Genomic DNA, 22,892 nt, shown 5'->3' on the forward strand with positions numbered 1-22,892 from the left:
CAGAAGTAAAAGAACTACTGAACCAGAATCATTAACTTTTTGTGCTGCTTTTAGTTTTAACAACCAATTTTTTCTTAACTGAATTTTCATCCTTTGTATTTTGTAATGTTCTAATTTGTCTCAAGATATATAGTTTCATGGTTATATAAGTTGAATCTAAGAGCTGAAAGCAACGATAGTATCATAAGTTCATAACCCAACATAACTGGTCCAATATATACATGCAGAATTATTAAAATAGAAGTACAGGCGAAGGAAAAATCAAAGTCTTTTTTAACAATATTGGGGTGTCCCCGCTTGTGCCTGTACAAGAAGTTGTGAACCCTTGATCGAAAGTGTGTCTGCCAATAGATGAATGCCACGTGGGCATGACACGAGCTTTGACGTTGGAAGAGCCAGTCACTTCTCCTAGATTTATTGCTTGAAATCAGACCAGACATCTCTTACTCTCCTCTATACTAATTTTTCTCTTTCTTCAGAGTTCAGGCAAACACTCCCAACTCAAGTGTCTTTTTGAACTCTTTTATTTTTGGTTTGTAAATTGTAGTGCCCTTTTCATTTGGACCCATTTCTTATCTCAACAAAATTTCATTTTTATCTCACTCAATATTTGCTTATGTCACCAATATTTTCTTCTGATATCAGCTTCTCATTCTTCAAGAGAATAAAAAGTCCAATTTTTGCAGTCTCTCTTGGTTTAGTGCTTTGAAAATGGCCTAAAATGTGAGAAAAAAGAAAGTGCTTGGTGGGATTTAGATTTACAAAAATGGGGTTTCTGTTATAAAGATGAATGTGAGATGAGATTGCTTCAGATTATTCAAAGTTTCTTTGTTCATTTTGAAGAATACTCAGCTGGATTTGGTTCCTTCTCGTAGTCCCATTGTGCTTTTTGAGTGTGAATTTACTTGATTTCGGTGATTTGCCGTAGGCTCGAGTTTTGCTAAGTGGGATTTTGCATTTGAAGGGCTTTTGGTAAATTTCCATACTTTGCTAAAAGAAAATTTTTTGATGCACTTTTATTTGTAACTTCAATGTATTTGCTGAATTTTGTGAATTAAAAATTAGGAACATAAAAAATGTGATTTGCATGTTAAGTACCTTTCTTTTAAGGGAAAAGGCGTTCTGTAAGCTTATTCTAGCTGAATTAAAAATGTGGGTAAAATTAGGCATGATGATGGCTTAAATCTTGGCTGTCTGTTTCATTACATGTACCATTTTGAACTTTGTTTGGAATTTATAAATGCAAGTGTGATAAAACTTGAGTGTTTCTTATTTCTTGTCAAATGGCTTTTGTAGTTTTGCTGTTAGATGAAATGATGGAGGCTGAGAAGAAACGTTCCAAAGGGGGTTTTCTGCAATTGTTTGACTGGAACGGCAAATCTCGGAAAAAGCTGTTCTCAAATAATTTTGAGTTGGATGGTACATCATTATTTCCCACGGATTATGAAAATGCTTTTGGAAACCAATTTTCCAATGAGTTTGTGTACTTGTTAATTCATGGTTTTTTTCATCATAGGTGAACCAAAGAAAGGCAAAGAAAATGTTGGGACAATGGCTAAGTCACTGCTTCAAGTGGTGTGTATTTCTTCATTGATTGAAAATTTTGTTGACGCTTTTGCATTTCAAAGTAGAAGCAATAGCAATAGTAAAGTAGTAATTATTGATGGTCAATATGTTCACGGTTGCTATGTGACAGATAGAGGTGGATGAGAGCAGAGCAAGTTCAAGTAACAAAGGAAGTGGTGACTTCAATTGTGCTTCATCGGTAACTAGTGATGAAGGATTTGGAACTAGAGCCCCTGGGGTAGTCGCTAGACTAATGGGTTTGGATTCATTGCCAACATCAAATGTTCCTGAGCTTTCTTCGGTCCCATATCTTGACTTGCAGTCTCTAGGAACATCTCGTTATGATAGGAGTATCCCTAATTTGTGTAGTGAAAACCATCCTGTGGATTTTCCAAACATTCCTGGAAAAGAGTGGATTTCAAATACAGTTGAATCAAGACCACATAAGGTGCATAACCGGCCAATTGAGAGATTTCAAACTGAAATGCTGCCGCCAAAATCAGCTAAATCAATTTCAATCACCCACCATAAGCTGCTGTCACCTATCAAGAATCCTGGGATTGCCCCCTCAAGAAATACAGCTTACATTGTGGAGGCAGCTGCAAAGATAATTGAGGCGAGTCCCCAGGCAACTACCAAGGGTAAAAGGCCATCAGTTGTGTCTTCAGCTCCCTTGAGAATTTGGGATTTCAAAGATAAAATGGAAGCTAAGCATAGAGCATCCAGGCCTCAAATAAAATCTAACGAGTCTGTTGCCGTCAAGTATACGAAAGGACAGCATCATAACCAGAGCCACCGTGAAACAGATTGTACATCAGCAGTCAAAGCTTCTGTTAATGTAGAAAAGAGAAATCCTGAAAACATGAGGAAGAAAGGAAAATCAGATACGATGGCTGTGCAGGCGAGAGTCAATGTGCTGAGGAGAGATGTATCGGCCTCGAGTAGTATTAGCGGTCGAAGCTCTATGAACCAGAAGGAAAAGAGTGCTGTCAAAGCAAACCAGTTTCACAAGAGCCCGAAAGATTCACAAAGGACTGCACAGAAGGGAACTCCTACAAACAGGACTAACAATGTGCTTAGGCAAAATAACCAGAAGCAGAATCATATATTGAATAAAGATGGTTCAAATTTAAAGGCTTGTGTTATCAATCAGCAAGTCAGAAAATTGAAGTCCACAAGTGGTTCTATAGGACCGAACAGAACTGTAAGCAAGGCCGTTGCTAACTCTGAAACTGGGTCCAGAAGGACTGGCTTAACAACAAATGACACTAGAAAGGAGCTTTCTTCATCTAAAGCAAAGAATTCATCCCAGAAGAAACAATCTGCAAATGCTGATTCTATGTCTGTAGAAAGTACTGATGATGAAATGAAGAAAGATGAGAGGTCTATAAAATGTAACATTGCGATTGAAGGAGGTATGACTCGGGCCACAGATAATAGGAAGACTGGAATGGATGTTGTTTCATTTACGTTCTCCTCCCCCATAAGATCCAGGCCTGATACAGAGTCCTCTGGCCGAGTCATGAGAACAAATAACTGCTTTAATATCGATCATTTTGGTGACAATAATCAGCTTTACTTAAGAAATACTTCATCATCATCTCCTTGGTTGAATATAATTGGTGGTAATGCTTTGAGTGTTCTTTTGGAACAGAAGCTCATGGAATTGACATGTAAGGTTGATTCATCCCATTGCAATGTGATCAGAGAGGGGACTTCTGGTCTTGCAGCATCCACTTTACCAGATTCAATGCCCACATCCAGCATGGTAACAGCAGAAGAAGGCCAAAGGCTTCAAGTTCATCTAGATAACAGTAATTCTGATATCACAGACAACTCTTGTTCAACCTCCAATGACAATTCAGTGCTTAGTATCAACCCAAAGTGGCAGGTCCATCTCATTGGTTTTTAGTACTTATTTACTACTATTCCTTTCTTAATTCTCGCTCTTACCAATAAATTTATGCCTGTGTTAGTGTCTAATTGTCCAGATTTTAGTTGCATGAAAGTATGTCGAAAACTAGTCGTGATGTCTTCTTGTTCTTCTGAGTTTGAGTCTGATACAAAAACTGTTTGGTGCATTTGTTGCCTTCCGGTGAGTTTTTATAAATCCAATTACCACCCTTGACACTATGCGGACTGGTATTGTAGATCTCTTGCCTGTTTTGAAATGATGTTGCACACCCTACAGTTTCCTGTTCGAGTTAAAATGTCAGCTGTGTATACTCTTAATTTTTGCACATATATTACGCAGCTGTCCATATTCTGAAAAGATTTGGAATTCTGGATGAAATGCTTTAACTTGCTCCTGTTTACATAAATTTTTTTCCCATGCTATTTCCTTGATGCTCTAGTTCATGGAACACAATTATTCTGATTACTTGTTTTTACTTGATGGACATATCCTGAAATAAGACATGACATTGCTCAAACTCTCTTGAACAGTCTCAGCAATCTGAAGAAATGGAAAGGCAGAGCAGCAGCAGCTACTACAAAGAAAATGGAAGAGAATTTGATTGTGAACATTCTAGCTCAGTTGCAAGTCTTGAACACTCTAATACAACTCTTAATTGCTCAGATATCAGAAACAGCACCAATGGTAAATTACTGTCTTTCTTTTGTTTATTTCCTTGTATCAGATGTGAAGCATGGTGATGCACCTGAAAGTTTTGTTTCATTTCTGGCTCATAATCGAGTTATATGAGGAATCAGTGGATGATGGCATCATAATAGTGCTGGATTAGACTGATCATTTGTTTTACATCTGTGCACTTTCCAATGAATTGAGTATTGACAAAAACATACACTTTTCTTTTCAGACTGCAAACAGGTTTCATTGTCTCAAGAAATAGAACCCACTTGGCTTCCAACTGATGTATCATTGTCCATGGATTGCGAGACAGAATTATCTGACTCAGCCACTTCTATATCAGTTGGGAACACAGGCAAAAAGCATATGACTAGAACATTCAGTCTCATAGATGAAATTGAATCAAGCAACTGGGAATTTGAGTACTTGAGGGAATTACTTGACAATGCAGAGCTAAAAATTAACAAGTTTGCATTGGGTCAGATCAACCAGGTTATAACACCGAGCCTCTTCAACCAGTTGGAGAATCAGGAAAATAAATTGGGAAGAAACATAGACGAGTACTCCAAGCTCGGACGAAAGGTTCTGTTCAACTATGTCTGTGAATGCCTGGATTTCAAATGCCAACAACTTTTTGTAGGAAGCTGCAGGGGATGGGCTAAATGGGTGACATTGTTTCAGAGGAAGGATTGGTTGGCAGAAGAATTATACAAAGAGTTGCTGTGTTGGAAGAGTATGCGGGACTTGATGCTGGATGAGCTTGTGGACAAGGATATGAGCTCACAGCATGGGAAATGGCTTGATTTCGACACTGAAGCTTTTGAAGAAGGTGTTGAGATTGAAAGTAGGATATTAACTTCTTTGGTTGATGAATTGGTTTATGATTTCTTGCTCGTCTAAAGTCCTTTAAGCTTGCCTATCTTTTGTCTAAGTGTTTCTCGGTGACTTACTTGCCTTGTGAATCTCGTCCTATTTATTTCCACTTGGATAGCAAAGAAAATGTGCTGCTCATAAATATAGGAGCATCTACCATCTATGTATGAAACCATTCACTCTGATTCTTGCATTCTTTTGATATCCATTTTAAGGCAGCTCTTTATGCCAAATATTAAAGTTTAAACAAACTTATTAATCTCAACCCTCCACTTAATCTTATGATATTATTCTCCCCTCTTTCATGTGTGTGGGAAGGGTAATGAGTAGCCAAATAAGAGTTCCTGTCTGCTGTGCTTCTGAGTTCTGAGTTAAAATGAAATTTATATCTTATACATATAAGCGGTAGTACCTAATCCAAACCCAATCATTAATTTATAATCAAAAGAGGTTATTGGATGAGTTGACAAAAGAAAATGGGAGACCTTATTCATTCATTCTGGAACAGTCATAGGCTTATGAGTTATAATATAATATACATTGAACTTCAACTATTTGCCACTTAAAAAACATAATAAAATACAAATCCAAAGATTTCCCATATCATCACATCTACAACCAAATTAAAACTTATAGAATATATGAGCAAGTAGCCCCATATCAATAAATTTGCATTTTGTTTTATAACTTCATATGTTGTTAAAAATTAACGTTTAGTTCTGCGAGTACAATAGATGTTCATGCTACCGCAAGTCTTGCATTTTGATAATGATAATGATAACAAATTATTTGTTATCACAAATAAACCTCTCACCTACATGGGCATATTATAGTGATGAAGCAATGGGTTTATGATTTGATGTAACATCTAACCTCCAGTTTGTATGCTGGTTGATGTGATACTAAGCATAGCACAAACCACGAAGTGTGTGATTTCTTATGAACTATGAAAACAAGATTTTCAACACAGCTCACATGGGCATGGATCTGATCAGCATGCCATGTGATTTTTCCATATCAAAACAAAGTCCCAAGTCTTCTCAAGTAGGTCCAAGTTCGATTAAAATAATCCAGGTGTCAAATTTTGATTGGCTGAACCGTTTTCGGCCACATACAAGGCTAAGAGAATAGCCAGTGGGCTGTGTCTTACCAATATTATTCTTTCTTGGACACTGGGAAAAAACCTGAAAAAAGAGTCCTGTGCTCTGCCGAAGGTTGCAGATTAGCATGTTCTCTTTATTCCGATTAATTAATTTTTTACGTTTAATTTACTGTTTACAATGATTAATTGTTAATTAGGGCTGGCTATAGATGCAGAACCTAGCATAGAAGTAGCTGCCCAAAAGTTAGGATCCTATGAGCTTGCCCTATTAATCTAATCGTTATAGAATTGATTGTCCCAAATAAATTTGGGTGGCTAAATTGCTCATATTATTAAGAAGTAAGCAAGAAAAGAAAAAGAGATTAATATTTTCTTCTTGTCTAATTTCTTCCTTGGATAAATAGAGGTAGATGATAGATGGAACTAAACTAGAAAATAACGAGGGAACAAATTTTGAAATAAATCAGTAAACAATATATAAGTTGCTTAGGATGTTTATTATTTTGTACAATAATGTTAGGGATTCCAACAATTGTATCACAACTTGAGTTCCGATACTACATGTCATTCATTCATTAGATGATAAATTTTATAATTTGTAAAATTACTAAATCACCATATTCAATGGATGAATGCCACATTAGTTAGGATTCAAATTAAAATTTAAATGTTGGGATATTTAATATTTCTTTATTTTTGTATAGCTAATGAATTGTGATTTGAAACATTTTGGTTGGATATCGAATCAATTAAGCAATGGAGTTGTTAGTTGATTAATTTGCAGTGTGTACGGATCTTGAGCCAATCAATGATGCTTGGGGCAGCAGTGAATGGCGATTAATTTAAGGAGTGACATCACAGGAGAACGTGCTGCCCTATACAATTTTAGTGCTCCCAGTTCATTTTTTTTTTTTTTTCAGTTTATTGTTAATTATTTTACATTTTGTTCATAGCCCCTCTTCTCTCAATGCTATTTTTATATCTCAAAGTTTTCTCTTTATTATTATAATACTTAAGTTTACATGGTTGTCTTTTTAGAAAAACAAGAAATGTCACAAAATTTGTTTTAACGTAACAAGTTGAAACATGGAATGGGGCACTCCTTTGAGTCATTAATTGGGTTGGCACTTGGCAGCCATTGACTTTATGAACTTTCAGAATATATCAACCCATTTGAACTTTTTGTGAAGTATGTTCGTAAATAAATACTTTATTACTGTATATGAATAATACAATTAAAGCATCCAAGGATTGAAATGTGGTCACACGTGACAAAAATTTCATGTTATATCAAACCTCAACTGCAGAAAATTATAATTTCCAATCACAAAATTTGAAAAAAGAAAATTGTATTTCGTAATTGTTAACTCAACTACATCATGCATGTCAAGTCATTGGTCACCATCACCCCTGCTAACGCTTGAAGATGGGATTAAATCTTAATCCTATGCGTAAGATACAAAGTAGAAGATTCTACCATATGGTTTGATAAAATTAAGAATAAATTATATAAGATGATTAATTAAGTGAGATAAATACCCATCGAAAGTGACCTTAAACAAAGTTGATATATTCTTATGATTTTAAGTATCGTTTACTATGTTCAATGAAAAGGCCAGGGAACAGTATCACAAATAAAACTTTTATAAATAAAAGCCCCCACTAACCAACACAAAAAAACTCACTCACCCCTTTCCCATTTCACAACAATCTATGCTTCTTCTTCATCCTTTTGTTCTTGATATCCTCCTGAGCTAAGCTCTCACCATTAACATTCTCAACAAAAAATGGAGCTTCAAACAGCAAACAACAATGGCCAAAACCCCAAAACAGACCAAACAAGCGAACCCCATGCGGCAGAATCTTGGTTTGAGGAGATTGACAGCTCATGCTCAACTCCGTATGTAAGCGCTCCTTCAAGCCCCGGAAGAGGATCCGGACCCGTTAACGGTGGGTTTTACTACAGTGCTCCGGCCAGTCCCATGCACTTTGCACTAACAGCTTCGTATCCCGCAGTTGATCATAATATTAGTAATGGTAGCAGCTCAGCTGTTGCTTTAGGGTTTGAGTTTGGATCCGGGTCGAGTGGAAATGGGTCAATGAGCTCAGCTGATGAGTTGTTTCTTGATGGAAAGATCCGGCCCATGAAGCTGTCAAGTCATTTGGAGAAGCCGCAGGTTTTGGCTCCACTGCTTGATCTTGAAGAAGAAGAAGAAGAAGAAGAAGAAAGGGAAGAGATAATGAGTGGAACTAGAGGCAGGGATATGAGAGTGGTTAGAGATAAATCTATGAGAAGAAGGACAAGATCTTTGTCTCCACTTAGAAGCACTTCCCTGAAGTGGAATGATATTGAAAGTACTTTTGAATCTGATGATGTTAACAAAGGCAGTGCTTCTTGTATTGACAATAATAAAGGCAGCAACAAGAAAGAGATTTTGGATCATACTAAGACAACAACAGCAGCAGAAGCAGCAACAGCAGAAGCAGAGGCAGCTTCGCTTTCAGCATCTACTTCAAGATCGTCATCAGCTGGGAGAAGCACTTCAAAGAGATGGGTGTTTTTGAAAGATTTTCTTTACAGAAGCAAAAGTGAAGGGAGAAGCAACAACAAGTTTTGGTCCACAATCTCATTTTCACCAATTAATAAAGACAAAAAATTGCCCACAACCTCATCGTCGTCGTCAAACCCCAGCAATACTAATATTAAGAATAAGCCAGTGAATGGGATAGCTGGGAAAAGGAGGGGGCCTGCACCGTCACCGCATGAGTTGCATTACACAGCAAAAAGAGCTCAAGCTGAAGAGTTGAGAAAGAAGACTTTCTTGCCTTATAGGCAAGGCTTGCTTGGTTGCTTAGGGTTTAGTTCTAAAGGTTATGGTGCCATGAACGGATTTGCTAGAGCTTTGAATCCAGTTTCTTCCAGGTAATAAATTGATTATTTAATTAACCAAATGTATTGGAGTTTCAAAGAAATTGTATAGATATAACTTTTTTTTTTCTTATTTTCAATTTCTTTGTACTGTTTATCTCTCTCTTTGTGCCAAAAAAAAAAAGAACAAGAAAAAGAGAACAATTTATGTTCCCTAAATATATATTAATATTTATGGGATTTGATGAAATTATATTGTAGATCGTATTTCCTAATCTTTTTTTTTTTCGTCCATTTTTGGAGCTTAAAGTTTCTTTGAATTTTATGGTAAGATGTATGTGTATTTTTTAAAAAATTGAGATGTAAGTGAAATTGCATAATTATGGAACAATATTTAAATTCGATTATTGAGGCAATAATTATCAGGATAAAATATTATGAGACACATGACCCTCTAATATGGTAGGTAGTGGAGGCCCCATTAGCCATCGTAACCCACAATTTGCAGAATGGAACTTCATGTGTGTGTGTTTTTTTTTTTTTTGGCTGTATTTTCTTGGCTCAAGCTTGTGATGCATGTGCAAACATCATTTTCTATTTATGAGAATTCGGTAGTTGAGATTTTGGGAAGATATGATGATATCATATGAAGCAACCCAAAAGTGCTTGTTTCACTTCAAAAACACTGGGAGTAGCTACTTTTCTTTACCATTATGTTGCTGTAATTTCACTTGAAACCAATTATGTAGCAGCTGTGGATGAGTGGATCTAAAAGCAATTGCCATTGGGAAGCTTGCAAATCTAACATCCATATGGGGCACTCTTGTCTCCTAGACATTGACATAAAGGAAACTTAAGATCATGAGATATTTGAATTGATTTTGACGTGCGTTTTTTGCCCAAATCTCATCAACCAGACAACTATTTGATTTCACCTCTTTTTGGCTTCTTCTCTTTGTGTCTTGCTTTACCCCTTTTTTTGATCATTATGTCTTAATCCATTTCATCCAGGAGAATAATCAAATCTTTTTAGTGATTCTCTCGTGTGAAGAACTGAAGGTAAGCACATTTAAAGTGCTTGATTGAGGTTAAATAATAGTCTAATTATAATTTTTAACGTTTCACAGCTAGACAACGTTATTTAACACAACTTTTGTATTTTAAAATGTGCAAACACTGTCCATTGTATTGTACGCATAGAATTATTGGTTCTGGAATAATGGAGTTGGCTTCATCGCAACAAATGGTTCAAATTTTTTTGAAAAAAGAAAGAAAGAAAGAAAGAAAGAAGCAATTAATGCCAGATGGCAGGTGCAGATATTAGGCCCCAGGTTCATTAATCTGTTGGGCGAAATAGTAGCAAAATCAAGTCACGGTCCCCATCTCAATTATTGTTCATGCGCTTATATTCAATTTCTGTGTTGTCTTCAGAATCACTATGATTACACAACTCGTGGGTAATACCAAATATAAAGTTCTGTTTAGAAGAATTCTGTTTCTACCTAGACTCGGCCACTGATTTGTACTTTTTCAACCCTTATGAAGTTTACCTCTGAACTTACATTGATGCTCAGTCTTTCACTTGCCTCTCTCGGCCGTGTAAAAAATGAACATTTGCACTTCCATCTTGTTCAAAATTGCCAGTCGCATATTAATATTCCTGAGACGTGAAATTTTGCAGGCAGCTTTATCACCAGGCAACACTATTTTGAACGTAAAAATATCAAAGGTGAAAGTGATTCTATGTCTGTGTTTCCTAAAATCACTTCTAAAAGTAATCCTTTTGGCTGTCTCTGAAAGTGAATAATAATGATCATGATGAGCAAACACATAATAGTTCATATTTCCTTGGCTGGGTAAGTGGGGTGGCCCAGCTTTACAAATTTTATACCATTTCCGCACTGTAGGATTTTCCATAGAGGGTAAGAAAATTTTACACTTATGACATCTTTCTTTTTCTGTTTCTGTTTCTGTTTCTTGGGAACTTCATTTCACAATGTGCTTACAAGTTACAACTTGTGCAATTCAACAGGTTTCTGGGTAAAGGTCTAGTAATTGTCTAAATCATTCCTTGCTTTACTTAATTTTTTGTCTCCCTCTAGAAGATTTCATCTCATTAGATGCTGGCATAACCATAATCAAATGAATGCCAACAACTTGGGATATGTGTTGCAATGGAGAAGAATAGCCTCAACTCTATACAAGATAAAAGCTATGCATTTAGTTTCCTGCTCAACAGAGCAATGTTATTGTATCTATTTATTATGCCTTGTCTTGCCAGCACAAGACAGATGGGGGGCTCAAGATGCAAATTCACATGGCATTATTACTTACATAATTGAACATCGAGACTGTATCTTTTCTCTTGTATTTTGCAAATGTTGTAACTTCAGCTGCTGGAATTTAATGCCAAGATAAAAGGCAAGGAGAGCAACAAAATTAAACAGTAGATTTAGTGTGGATTTTGCTTACCAAACGTTGTGAATTTGTCTTTCCCTTACTTGACTGCACTGAGAAGAGAAAAAGGGGGCTAGTAGCTCCTTGTTCTTTAAATTTTGATAAACAATAATACTATATTTATTAATCTAACTGATGTGCTACAAATTATTATTGGATATGTGGTAGCATTTCGTTATTAATGTACTAATAATAAATGACATTTTAGAATCCACACTAATTAGAACGAAAATTATATACCTGACCGTGTAAGTGTGGTTTACCCAGTTCATAAAATTCTAAGTAATAGTGAAGCTTAAATCATTTTAACTCGGGACTTTAGAGTTGAACCATGATAAAACCATTTAATAAAATTATTTATTTTTAAAGACTTTTGTCTAAATCAAGCTTTTGGATCTAGTATCATCCGTGAATAATTGTTTTGCAAAATGAAATAATTGTCAAGGGAGGCCGGTGTGCCATTGATGACCCTCTGACATTTAATTCAATTCATTTTGCTCACTTTCTAAAGAGAGAAAATCTTAACTGAGATAGAGAGAGTTTTTATACTCATCTGATGTCTTGATTTAAAATGTGGGAGGACTTTGACTTTTATATAGGGAGCTTGAAATATGAGGTGGAGAAGTTATCATGACATGTATTGGAATTATTATTGTAACATGTGTCTACAAAACCCATGCATGAGGATACCTATCAATATTGTCAAGATTTGTTCATGATAAGTCTTATTTGGACACTTACCTTTAATTTGGACCCTTGACCTTCAAAGAGCTTAAACTTGAATTTGGCACTTATGTTGGTTCCTCACAAAGAGGATTAATTTTGCAACATTTTGCTCATAAGTAAATTTTATAAAAGTTTACTCATAAGCACTTAGAACTTAGAATATTTTCTAAGTAAGTGGCCTTAGTCCATTTTCTACAAGAATGGGCTTAGGGCATTTTTTACAACATTTGCCGTAGGTATATTTGGAAAATTTCACTTGTAGGCATTTTTCGTAGAATGTTTGCTTGTATATACTTTACAAGTATGTGCCTATCGGCATATTCTATAGAATGTATGGCAGCCTATAGGCTCATTCCCTAGAATATGTGTTTACTTGTATGCGCATTCCGTTGAATGTTTATAGGCCGATAGACTTATTCCATAGAATATATATTGCATTTAGACACATTATGTCAAGTATTTTCTATATACCTTGGTATTTTTTGTAGAGAATAGATCTAGATCATTTTTGTAGAATTACACCTTAGACATTTTGTCAATTCTTACCTTTAGGCAATTTACTTAGAGCTTTTTAAGTAACTAAGTAATTTTTGAAGAGAATGAACCTAGATCATTCATATAGAATCATGCCCTTAGATGTTTTGTCGATATTCGCCCTTAGAATCAGTCTTGTAGAAAATGGACACAAATCATCTTTGTAAAATCAAGTTGTTAGCTGTTTTGTCAATATTCGTCCATAGAAAATTTACGTAGAATACTTTGTGAGTACTTAAATTATTCTTGTTAAAAATGTACCTACGTTATTTTTTTCCGTAGAATCATGTCTTTGGAGTTTGATTAAAGTCTTGGCCATTGCATATTTTACTTAGAAAAATAAATATTTTTTAATTACTTAGGTCATTCTTTGTATGGACCTAGACATTTTTGGTGGAAAACTTTTATTGAGCTTACATCTTTCGAGTATTTTGTTGGCTTTTCACAATTTGATCTAACAAATTATAATAACAATAACAATAAAACTTTTCAAAGGTACAACAGTGCGGACCCTTATAAAAAATAATAAGGGTTGGGGGACTGGAGTGAAAAAAAGTTTCAAACTGTTTTTCTATTTGTAATTTCAGGAAAAAGATTGGGGTGTTGCGAGAATCGAACTCGCGACCTCTCGCACCCGAAGCGAGAATCATACCACTAGACCAAACACCCATTTGTGCTAGAGAATGCCTAAGTTAATTTTTATAATAAAAGCGGAAAGCTTACGACGTCGTTTAAGAACGCCGGTGAAAGAAGAAATTGGAGGTTTCCATTTGAACGTTAAAATTTGTTTTTCCGATATTTCGATTGTCATTCATGTTACTTGCAACTCTCTCTTTCGAGCTTAATTTCAGTTGCGTTAATCAATGGCTGATAACAACGTAAGCAATCGATTCCTTATCGAATTTGCAATTGTTTTTGATATAAAAATTCTAACGTTATTACAATTCTTAATTCTCTTTTGTTTGAATTAATTGTTTGTGTAGCCTGCTGGAGTTGATAACACTTTCAGAAGAAAATTCGATCGAGAAGAGTACTTAGAACGCGCTCGCGAACGTGAAAGAGAAGTTTGACTTTTACTCGTTTTCTCTCTGCTTTTTTTTTTTTTAAATTAATTTTAAGTTTAGGGTTTATGTTTGCTTAAGAATTGATTTTCAATTTTTTTTTTCAGGAGGCGGATGGTCGGTCTAAATCGAAAGGTAAGATTCTAATGTGTGTATTAAATTAATGTGATTAATAGTTGATATTTTTGCTATTAATTTTTTGTTTCCAGCAAAAGGTCCTCCAGTGCAAAGGAAACCCTTGAAGCATAGGGACTATGTAGTTGACCTTGAATCTCGATTGGGCAAAACCCAAGTGAGTACAGTTTTTATTTGAAAGCAAATTAGCAAATGTATGTGGTTTATTTTTGTTTTAAGTAGATGAACTACTTGAAAAGCTGTCATTTTTCTGTTATTCAAGTATCTGGTTTGCTACTAAAATGGCTAGAAGAGTAAATTTGATGAGTGTCAATGTTTGAGAAATGGGCAAGTTTAAATTACTTTTTCTTCTGTTCAAGGACATCTTGTGATAAAGCGCAGGTAGTCTGGATCCTAGTTCTCTTGATCAATGGAAAAGTTCTAGAAGATGAAACTTGTTAATAGTTAAGCATTAGTTAAAGTAAAGTTGGCATGAGTGAAATATGTGCATGTTGTGAAAAAGATTGATTAGTCTTTGCTAATGGGACTTGAAGGAAGGAGTTTAGGAGTAGTAGTACTAGTTTGTTGGTTGTGACATAAGTATTATTTTACTGCAGCTTTTATTAACTAAGTTTTGCCGGAGGAGTCTAGATTTTGGGTTGACAATTGCTTAGGTACTTTAGATGCAGGGGAGACTGCTATTACTATCATATCTTGTAATGTGCACTATGCTACTTAGAAGATGATTTCGGAGTTATTGTCTTTTGAACTCCAGTAATTGAAATGAAGAATCTATGCTTCATAAAGTTTAGTTTTCACCTTTTACACTCATGGTTCTTTTCAATTTTCATTGGATAGATATGCCTTTACTTTTCCTATAAGGAGCTTTTTACAGAGCAAATTCTCTTAAATAATCACATGAAAATGGGATTTCCTACATTATGATAGATCTTCTTACTTATCTTACTTCATTTTGTACTTATTACAGGTTGTTACTCCAATAGCTCCTTTAAGCCAACAGGTACCTGCCTCATTCTCATGTATTCTCTCCCTTTTTTGTATTTATTTCGTTTATTTTTTAACTTCTATTTAAGGATTCCATGTTTTCATTCATCTAAATTTGCATGATTGTTCTGTTCCTCAGCTTTTTTTAACATCTCTTGAAACCTAATGATAATTTTATTTAAACTGGGGCTTCTGGCTGAACCCCCAGTTTGGGGCCTGGTTGGGGAGGACCCAAGGCCCAGGTCAGTGCGGGGAGTCTGAGTTATCTCTCCCCCCCCCCCCCCCCCCCCCCAAAAAAAATCATCTAAATGTGCTTGAAAGGAAGTATCCATTAGCTTTTTCTTTGGAAGAGAGTGTGAGGTTTTTTATATTAGAAAAAAGTGAGCACCCAGAAAGTGAATTATTTTGTGTTTTCTTTAATAACATTAAGCTTGCTATTACATCCCCAAGGGGATAGCGCAGTTGTTTAGGTCCTTGCAGTGGAAGTGAGAGGTCAAGGGATCGAGACCCCGTCATGCCAACCCTGGAAGGGGAATTTCTTTGATTTGTGTCTTGTGGTTGGGATGGGATCGGTGAGTGTGAAATACTAAAAAGAAAAAAGAGGATGTGCTATTATAGGGCTGTGGGTCTATAGTTGATAAAGACTTTTTTCTTTTTATTTTTCAAGCCAGGACACTGACATAGGTTCCTAGTATGCCCTGATGTTTAACTTACAGAATACTGATATACTTTGACATGACTTAGAAAATTTTAAACTTGTATTGACAGTTATGATTACATTGGTTTTTTATTTTTGTTTGTCAATTATGTTGACACGAATATGTAGACCAGCATATGATGGGCAAGTTACTGTGGCATCCTTGAGCTTTGCTATGCAATCTGGCTACTTATGACCTCTGTTTTTGGTCATTTAGCTATAATGGTGATGATAGTGTATGTTATTCTCATAATAACCATTTTACCATATGTGAAAAGGAAGGTTGATACGTTGTGATGCCATTATTATAGTAGTGTTTTATTAGTCTTTTAATGCTACGTTGTTTTTCTGAACTAATCAATTCTTTTTCAGGCTGGATACTACTGTTCTGTTTGCGAGTGTGTAGTTAAGGATTCAGCTAACTACTTGGATCATATAAATGGGAAAAAACGTATGTCTTTATCCACAACACTGGAGGAAACTTTGGTTCATTAAATCAACAATCACTCATCTAATTGCTCTTTTGGTTGTGTTTTCTAGATCAAAGAGCTTTGGGTATGTCTATGCGGGTTGAACGAGCATCTCTTGACCAGGTGCTGTATTCTTTACTATTTAATGAGTGGAAGTTTAATAACTGAAGAAACTTGCTCTGATTGTTTCAATTGATGGCATGTTTTCATTACACGAGGTGATAAATTATAGAAGATTGAGGCTAACTACAATATGAAGAAGAAACTACCAACATCCATAATATACTATAGACCTATGGATGTGAAGCTCTAATCAGAACTAAATCTAGAAAAAGTTTTAAGGACTTTGTTGATGATTTTATTTTCTTTTTGATCGGTTGACTTATGTCTACATGTAGAAAACTTCCATTTGAAACATATAGAGAAAATATAAGCCCATTTTCTTCAAGATGTCATGAGAAGTTTTGAGACATCTTTTATAGAAAATATAATGGCTAGGCTTAATTCTTTGTTTTAAGGACTTTGTTGATGATTTTATTTTCTTTTTGATCAGTTGACTTATGTCTTCATGTAGACAACTTCCATTTGAAACATATAGAGAAAATATATGCCCATTTTCTTCAAGATGTCTTGAGAAGTTTAGAGACATCTTTTATAGAAAATATAATGGCTAGGCTTAATTCTTTGTTTGCCATTAGTTAGTAAATATATTAACATGATTTTTGTTGAACTGCTTTTTTTTTTTGGGTCATGTATGAAGGTCCGTGAGCGATTTGAATTGCTCAAGAAGAGGAAAGTCCCTGGCAGCTTCTCAGAGCAAGGTAAATCTTTTAGGATTCCCCAATTAGTAGGAATGGGGCCCAGTGGATGATGGAAAATTGAAAAATATGAAATTAATATCTTAGCTGTTTTTGCCTCCTAGATCTTGATGAGCGGATCATAAAACAGCAGGAAGAAGAAGAGGAACGGAGGCGTCAACGTCGAGAGAAAAAGAAAGAGAAGAAGGTTAGTCCCATAAGATGGACTTATTACTAGTATTTGTGAAGCCATAACAAGTATGCCATGCTAACATACTGAAGGCCATAGGCAAAAGTGCAAAGTTGTCCATTTAATACACTTGTATATGCGTTTTTAGCTTTTTTCATTTTCCATTTAGATAATACAATCAAAGTATCATTGATTGTGATTATATTTCTGGGTTCAGAAAGAGAAGGCAGCTGTAGAAGAGGAAACTGAAATGGATCCTGACATTGCGGCAATGATGGGATTTGGCAGCTTTCATTCATCTAAAAAATGATCATATTTCATCATCAGTTTTGATTATACTTCCAGGAATGAGCCTCACCATGTACTAGTATTTTGAATGAGAGCCAGTGCTCTGTAATGAGCATCGGATTCTGGCCTTTTGCACTGTAACATACTCTTTAGCTGTTGTACATCTCTCTCAATTCTAAGTTGATCCTCATTTTTACTTGTCCATAAGCTTGTAATCAAAATTTGATGATGAGAAATTTCTTTTCATACCATAGAATATGAAAGTTTTGCTTCTATCTTCATCCGAATCACAAACTCTTTTTCCCTTCTGAAAGTTAAATTTCAATGACTTAAACAGAGAAAAAGAACAGCAGTGGAGTTTGGCTCTACATATTAATTTTCGATTTTTAGATGGATGAAAAAAGTAGTGATGATTTGTTAATATCATCAAGCAATGGATCTATTTGACTCAGTATAAATGCAAGGGTGTTGTTAAATAGGAAATATAATTTGCAACAGTTAATTAATAGGGGATATAACTTTTCATTATTTTTTTTAAACGCAAACTTTTGTCATTTATTTTATCCTTTGAAATGCTAATTGAGGTCCAGGTCCTGCAAATAAGTCTTAATATGCTTACACATTGTACCTCACTTGACTGGCATTTATACAACATTAATTGTAATTAAAATATGTTTACACCTATTTCGATTATAATTACTATGTTCGGACATTTGAAGAGGTAGCCTGGGGAAATCGGATCGTCAAAGTAATGGCAAAGTTAAACAATGGGTTGCTGCAATTAACGATGCTGGTGTAAGAGCTCTTGAAGGGTGGTGCCACTCCCGGTTTTGTTCCTATGCTAATGGTCCTCATAAGATAAGAGTGAAGCTAAGTAGTTTATAGATTGTCAAGCACGCGGGTTTTGAATAGGATGGCAAAAATCCCTACGGGGACGGGTACTCTCGGGGATTTTTCTCATTCGGGGAGGGTATGTGGATAATTTCATACCCAATTTCTTATTCGAGGAAGGGACGGGGGAATTTTTTTACCCAATTTCTTATTCGGGGAGGGGACGAGGATGAGGTGGAATCCCCATCCCCTACCCATTTCCCCATTTTAATTTTTAATTTTTAATTTTATTTTAATGTTTTAAAATTACTAGTAAATAAATTATAAAATTATAAATATTGGTAAAAATAAAAATATCAAAATATTTATATTATTAAACTTTTAGGCCTAATTAACTAATTAAAGTCCTAAATTTTTATTTAGAACATTAAAAAGACTGAGTAGATTCTATTAGCCCAATTTTTTTATTTTAATATTCTTTAAATATTTTAAACTTAAATCTACTTTTTATTTATTTTTAGATGTTATAATTGCCCACAACGAATCACAATTTTAATATCTAATCTAATCTAATCTAATATTTGCTCTTGATTTGCTCCGATTTAACTATTGTGTTGTAAAGGGAATAGTCCACATTTATAAAGTATCCACGCCACCATTGAAAAAGTTAATTTTGAATCTAAATTCGATTTTATTTGTAACAATTTTGTATTAGACTATTAATTTGTTCATGATAGTTTGTAAAAGAAGTTTGTATCCCTTGCATGCTGCGTTACTTACTAATTTAATGTATGTGACTTTTGTAATAGATATTAATGTCAGATATATTTCGAACTTTACTTTTATTTGAATTTTTTATTTTAATATGATTAACTCAAAATCGAAAAAAAAAATATATTAGTTATTCGGGATCGGGGACCCTCGGGGATTCCCTGTTATTATTCGGGGAGGGGATAATGATTCTCTTAAGTAATTCTGACGGGGACGGGGACATACGCAAAATATCGGGGATGGGTACGGGGAGATTGGTCCCCTCCCCTCCCCATTGCCATCCCTAGTTTTGAAGCAGTATGCAAAATCACAGGTTTAAGTCTTCCTCTACCGAGACCAAATGCATATTGAAGCCTATTCAATATAATGCTCAACAACTGAAACTTGCCTGCAGATATCCATTGTGCTACTACTGTATACTGGTTTCCTTCCTTCAGAACCAACTTTTCATTTCAGGAGACTATCTTGGAAGCAGTATACAGACGTATTGTTCGAGCATGCACAGAATTAACAGAATGTTTCCGGGTCATTATATTGACGTCTCACCACTCTTACCATTGTTTCCAGGTTGATTTTTTATTTTTATTTTTTATCTTTTGGGTTTCTTTCCCTGATCAAGACTTAGTTATAAATATATTAGATACTTGGAATCTTTCTTCTGTGAACTTCCTTTTACAGGGGTGTTGAATATTGATGATGGTGGAGCAGCAAATGTTAGAGCTATAATTCATTGGCAGTATCTAACAACTCTCCGAGAGAACAACTTCAATCAATATTCCATGAACTCAGTATGCTACTTGTATCCAAAACACAGGGGATAAAACTACACACTAGTCTTTGGCCAACATCATCATGTGAGGGCTGGGCTGGTTTTGTTATAAAATATATAATGCATTCTTTCCCTTTTTTGGGTAACACGTGATTCGATGGTGGCGGAGATTGAAGAAAGATGTCGGTCGTGGCTCTTTTGACATGTTTCAAAACAATTTATCAGACTTTCCATATCCTTAAGATTGTTGTTACAGTTGACAACTTCAGTTTTATATACAACTTGGGATATTGGTGTAAAGTTAATTATTAGAGAAGGGCCTTGATAAGCTTAATTGTGGTGCATAATTGTGTGGCCGATTAGCCAGCAGAAAATATGTAAGCTTCAGCATTTGTACTTAGTATTTCACATAATGATGATGTTAATTACTCGAGAAATAATTGAATTGAACTGATTTTCACAAGAAGCTAGTCAAGAATCTTCTTGAGATCATCCAGATAATTTCACCAAAGATCATGCATATATTCTTTTGCAATCATCGTTATTTTAACAATTGTCCATTATGGCACTTAAATTAATTTGTGATACTTCAAATAGAAGAGAATATTGTCCAAAGTACTATTTATACCAGATCATTAAATTAACGCTACATGTATTACATTATATGATAACACTTGTTACTGATTGACAAGTCGTTACTTATCCTATTGATATGTAGTCACATCAATGATCTATTTTGTTTCTTCCATCTTTGCTTGTGATAACAATGGTTAAAATTTCATGGGAAGCGATTAATAAATAAGCATGCAACTCAAGGCTACAAGCCTACAATTCTATCAAAAAATGACCAACAAGACTTTTCGGGTGTTTAGGTACTTGTTATTTAACTACATGTACATAAGGCATATCCTTAACTTGCCACATACAGTGGTGCGTTCTTTGGTGCGGCAATTACAATTTTGCCAATTGCTTTGTGTCGAGTTCAAGGATTCAATTAGGGTTTTCTTTGTGAATCATCAGGTCATGGCAATAATTAATATTGTTGTTTTATGTGTTATTGACGCCAATAATTTCTTAAAGCATGTTTGAGATTGATGGCGTCCAGAAATTTTAATCAATTAACTACTAAGTGTTTGTGTGAGTGTACATAAGGGGGCAGTTAACTATTAAATAATTTCAAAAAATAAATAGAGATATATGATAATTAACATATATATACGTATGTGTGTGTCTCTGTGTGTGCGTATGATGACATATTAAAAAAAATTTTCATTTATTTTCTCTGTAATTCCTAATGGCAGGAGAGCAAAAATGAAAAAAAAAAAGAAAAAGAAAAAAGAAAATCATAAAGTTCGATTAATAATAATAATAACATCTTACAATCCCCTTAGTTTTCCCGCTAAATCTGCCAATACAATTTAAAAAGATTGCAACTTCACGTACACAAAACACTAACATCAAAAACAAAAAATGAGCAAATCTTTAATAGAAATTGAGCGCAAGATTCTGCGGCTTCTTCATGGCCGCAATACTCGAACCCATCTCACGCAAATCCACGCTCATTTCCTCCGTCACAAACTTCATCAATCAAATCTAATCCTTGCCCATTTCGTCTCCGTTTGCGGCACCTTAAACGAAATCAAATATGCAACGAAAATCTTTAATCAAATGCGGAACCCCAGTGTTCTTCTCTTTAATTCCATGATTAAAGCTTATTCCCTTAATGGGCCGAGTCAAGAACCTGTAAAATTGTTTGCTTTATTGAAAAACCTTGGTATTTGGCCTGACGAATACACTTTTGCGCCGTTGTTGAAGGCGTGCTTGGGTGTTGGGGACCTTAGAGTTGGTCAATGTGTTCATGGAGAGATTATTAGAAGTGGGTTTGAGCGTTTTGGGTCGATAAGAATTGGAGTTGTGGAGTTGTACACGAGCTGTGGTCAAATGGATGATGGGATGAAGGTGTTTGATGAAATGTCTCACAGAGATGTGATTGTTCGGAATTTGATGATTCATGGGTTTTGTAAGAAAGGGGATGTTGACAAGGGACTTTATCTTTTTAGGGAAATGAGAGAGAGGAGTGTCGTTTCATGGAATTTGATGATTTCTTCCTTAGGAAAGAGTGGGAGAGATAGTGAAGCTTTGAGACTATTTCATGAAATGCGGGATCAGGCTTTTGAATTAGATGAGGCGACCGTGGTTGCGGTGTTGCCTATTTGTGCTCGTTTGGGAGCTGTCGATATTGGGCAGTGGATCCACTCGTATGCTGAATCAAGTGGGCTTTATAGAAAGGTTGTGTCTGTGGGGAATGCATTGGTCGATTTTTATTGTAAATGCGGAATTTTGGACACTGCTAGAAATGTCTTTAAGGAAATTCCCAGAAAGAATGTGGTCTCCTGGAATGCTATGATTTCTGGGCTGGCATTTAATGGAAGAGGTGAGCTCGGTGTTGAGTTGTATGAGCAGATGATTGCCAAAGGTGTGAGCCCTAATAAAGCGACTTTTGTAGGAGTTCTTACATGTTGTGCTCATGCCGGTTTGGTGGAAAAAGCACGGGAATTGTTTGCTTCAATGACGGGATTGCACTCGATAGTTCCAAATCTTGAGCATTATGGATGTATGGTTGATGTCCTTGGACGTAGTGGATGCGTCAGAGAGGCTTATGACTTGATAAGAAGCATGAGTATTAGGCCAAATGCTGCCATCTGGGGCTCTTTGCTCAGTTCATGCCGTACTCATGGTCATGTGGAACTAGCAGAGCATGCTGTTAAGGAGCTTATTAATCTTGAACCATGGAATTCCGGTAATTATGTATTATTGTCTAATATCTATGCTGAAGGAGGGAGGTGGGATGATGCGGAGACGTTGAGAATGTGGATGAGGGAAAATAATGTTAAGAAATCACCTGGGCAAAGTTTAATTGAATAATTATGTGATGCCAGAGCAATTAGGAAGCAAGAATTTCTGCAGGTTCATTGAAGCAAGACAGGATGAATCAATGCATTTAGAAGGCAAACTGCACTCTTTTGGATATCCCAAATGTGGATGGTGACTCTTGGTCTTCATCCATGAACAACAATAAATGCGGACGATTCAAACCAGCCACAGATGCTTTTATGGACAGTTGATAGTTTCTTGCATCGGATATGATCCAACTAGAGGTTTGTTTTCCAAGATATATTCGG

At 35.4% G+C, this 22,892-nt stretch overlaps 4 protein-coding genes and 1 non-coding gene across 5 annotated transcripts; 4 read left to right on the forward strand and 1 right to left on the reverse strand.

The window, feature by feature from the left end:
- The first annotated feature begins 385 nt into the window (after positions 1–385).
- Positions 386–5,255, forward strand: LOC18042266. The gene is made up of 6 exons (XM_006433449.2): positions 386–972; positions 1,297–1,419; positions 1,517–1,575; positions 1,697–3,457; positions 4,012–4,165; positions 4,386–5,255. The coding sequence occupies exons 2-6, from the start codon at positions 1,314–1,316 to the stop codon at positions 5,054–5,056; spliced, it is 2,751 nt and encodes a 916-aa protein (XP_006433512.1). The 5' UTR covers positions 386–972; positions 1,297–1,313; the 3' UTR covers positions 5,057–5,255.
- Positions 5,256–7,745: 2,490 nt separating this feature from the next.
- On the forward strand, positions 7,746–9,103 carry LOC18042267. Its single transcript, XM_006433450.2, has one exon. The coding sequence runs from the start codon at positions 7,919–7,921 to the stop codon at positions 9,056–9,058; it is 1,140 nt and encodes a 379-aa protein (XP_006433513.1). The 5' UTR covers positions 7,746–7,918; the 3' UTR covers positions 9,059–9,103.
- Positions 9,104–13,314: 4,211 nt separating this feature from the next.
- On the reverse strand, positions 13,315–13,386 carry TRNAP-CGG. Its single transcript has one exon. It is a non-coding gene; the product is annotated as a tRNA-Pro (tRNA).
- An 87-nt stretch (positions 13,387–13,473) lies between these two features.
- LOC18042384 (zinc finger matrin-type protein 2) lies at positions 13,474–17,590 on the forward strand. The gene is made up of 10 exons (XM_006433451.2): positions 13,474–13,595; positions 13,701–13,781; positions 13,886–13,913; positions 13,988–14,070; positions 14,881–14,913; positions 15,967–16,045; positions 16,135–16,187; positions 16,825–16,885; positions 16,987–17,069; positions 17,269–17,590. Exons 1-10 carry the CDS (start codon positions 13,581–13,583, stop codon positions 17,359–17,361), a joined length of 609 nt encoding a protein of 202 aa, XP_006433514.1. The 5' UTR covers positions 13,474–13,580; the 3' UTR covers positions 17,362–17,590.
- A 3,541-nt stretch (positions 17,591–21,131) lies between these two features.
- LOC18042385 (pentatricopeptide repeat-containing protein At1g09190) lies at positions 21,132–22,655 on the forward strand. Its single transcript, XM_006433452.2, has one exon. The coding sequence runs from the start codon at positions 21,181–21,183 to the stop codon at positions 22,633–22,635; it is 1,455 nt and encodes a 484-aa protein (XP_006433515.1). The 5' UTR covers positions 21,132–21,180; the 3' UTR covers positions 22,636–22,655.
- The last annotated feature ends 237 nt before the right edge of the window (positions 22,656–22,892 follow it).

This window comes from Citrus clementina, unplaced genomic scaffold, assembly GCF_000493195.1.
Source record: "Citrus clementina cultivar Clemenules unplaced genomic scaffold, Citrus_clementina_v1.0 scaffold_5, whole genome shotgun sequence".
Taxonomy (NCBI): Eukaryota; Viridiplantae; Streptophyta; class Magnoliopsida; order Sapindales; family Rutaceae; genus Citrus; species Citrus x clementina.

What these genes read in the sequence shown, in the direction of transcription:
- LOC18042266 (XM_006433449.2), top strand. Translation starts at nt 1,314, where the DNA reads ATGATGGAGGCTGAGAAGAAACGTTCCAAAGGGGGTTTTCTGCAATTG. An exon ending in AAATAATTTTGAGTTGGATG is followed by an intron (nt 1,420 to 1,516) that starts GTACATCATTAT and finishes TTTTCATCATAG; the next exon opens with GTGAACCAAAGAAAGGCAAA. An exon ending in CTAAGTCACTGCTTCAAGTG is followed by an intron (nt 1,576 to 1,696) that starts GTGTGTATTTCT and finishes GCTATGTGACAG; the next exon opens with ATAGAGGTGGATGAGAGCAG.
- LOC18042385 (XM_006433452.2), top strand. Translation starts at nt 21,181, where the DNA reads ATGAGCAAATCTTTAATAGAAATTGAGCGCAAGATTCTGCGGCTTCTT.
- LOC18042384 (XM_006433451.2), top strand. An exon ending in TAGCTCCTTTAAGCCAACAG is followed by an intron (nt 14,914 to 15,966) that starts GTACCTGCCTCA and finishes ATTCTTTTTCAG; the next exon opens with GCTGGATACTACTGTTCTGT. An exon ending in AACGAGCATCTCTTGACCAG is followed by an intron (nt 16,188 to 16,824) that starts GTGCTGTATTCT and finishes TCATGTATGAAG; the next exon opens with GTCCGTGAGCGATTTGAATT.
- LOC18042267 (XM_006433450.2), top strand. Translation starts at nt 7,919, where the DNA reads ATGGAGCTTCAAACAGCAAACAACAATGGCCAAAACCCCAAAACAGAC.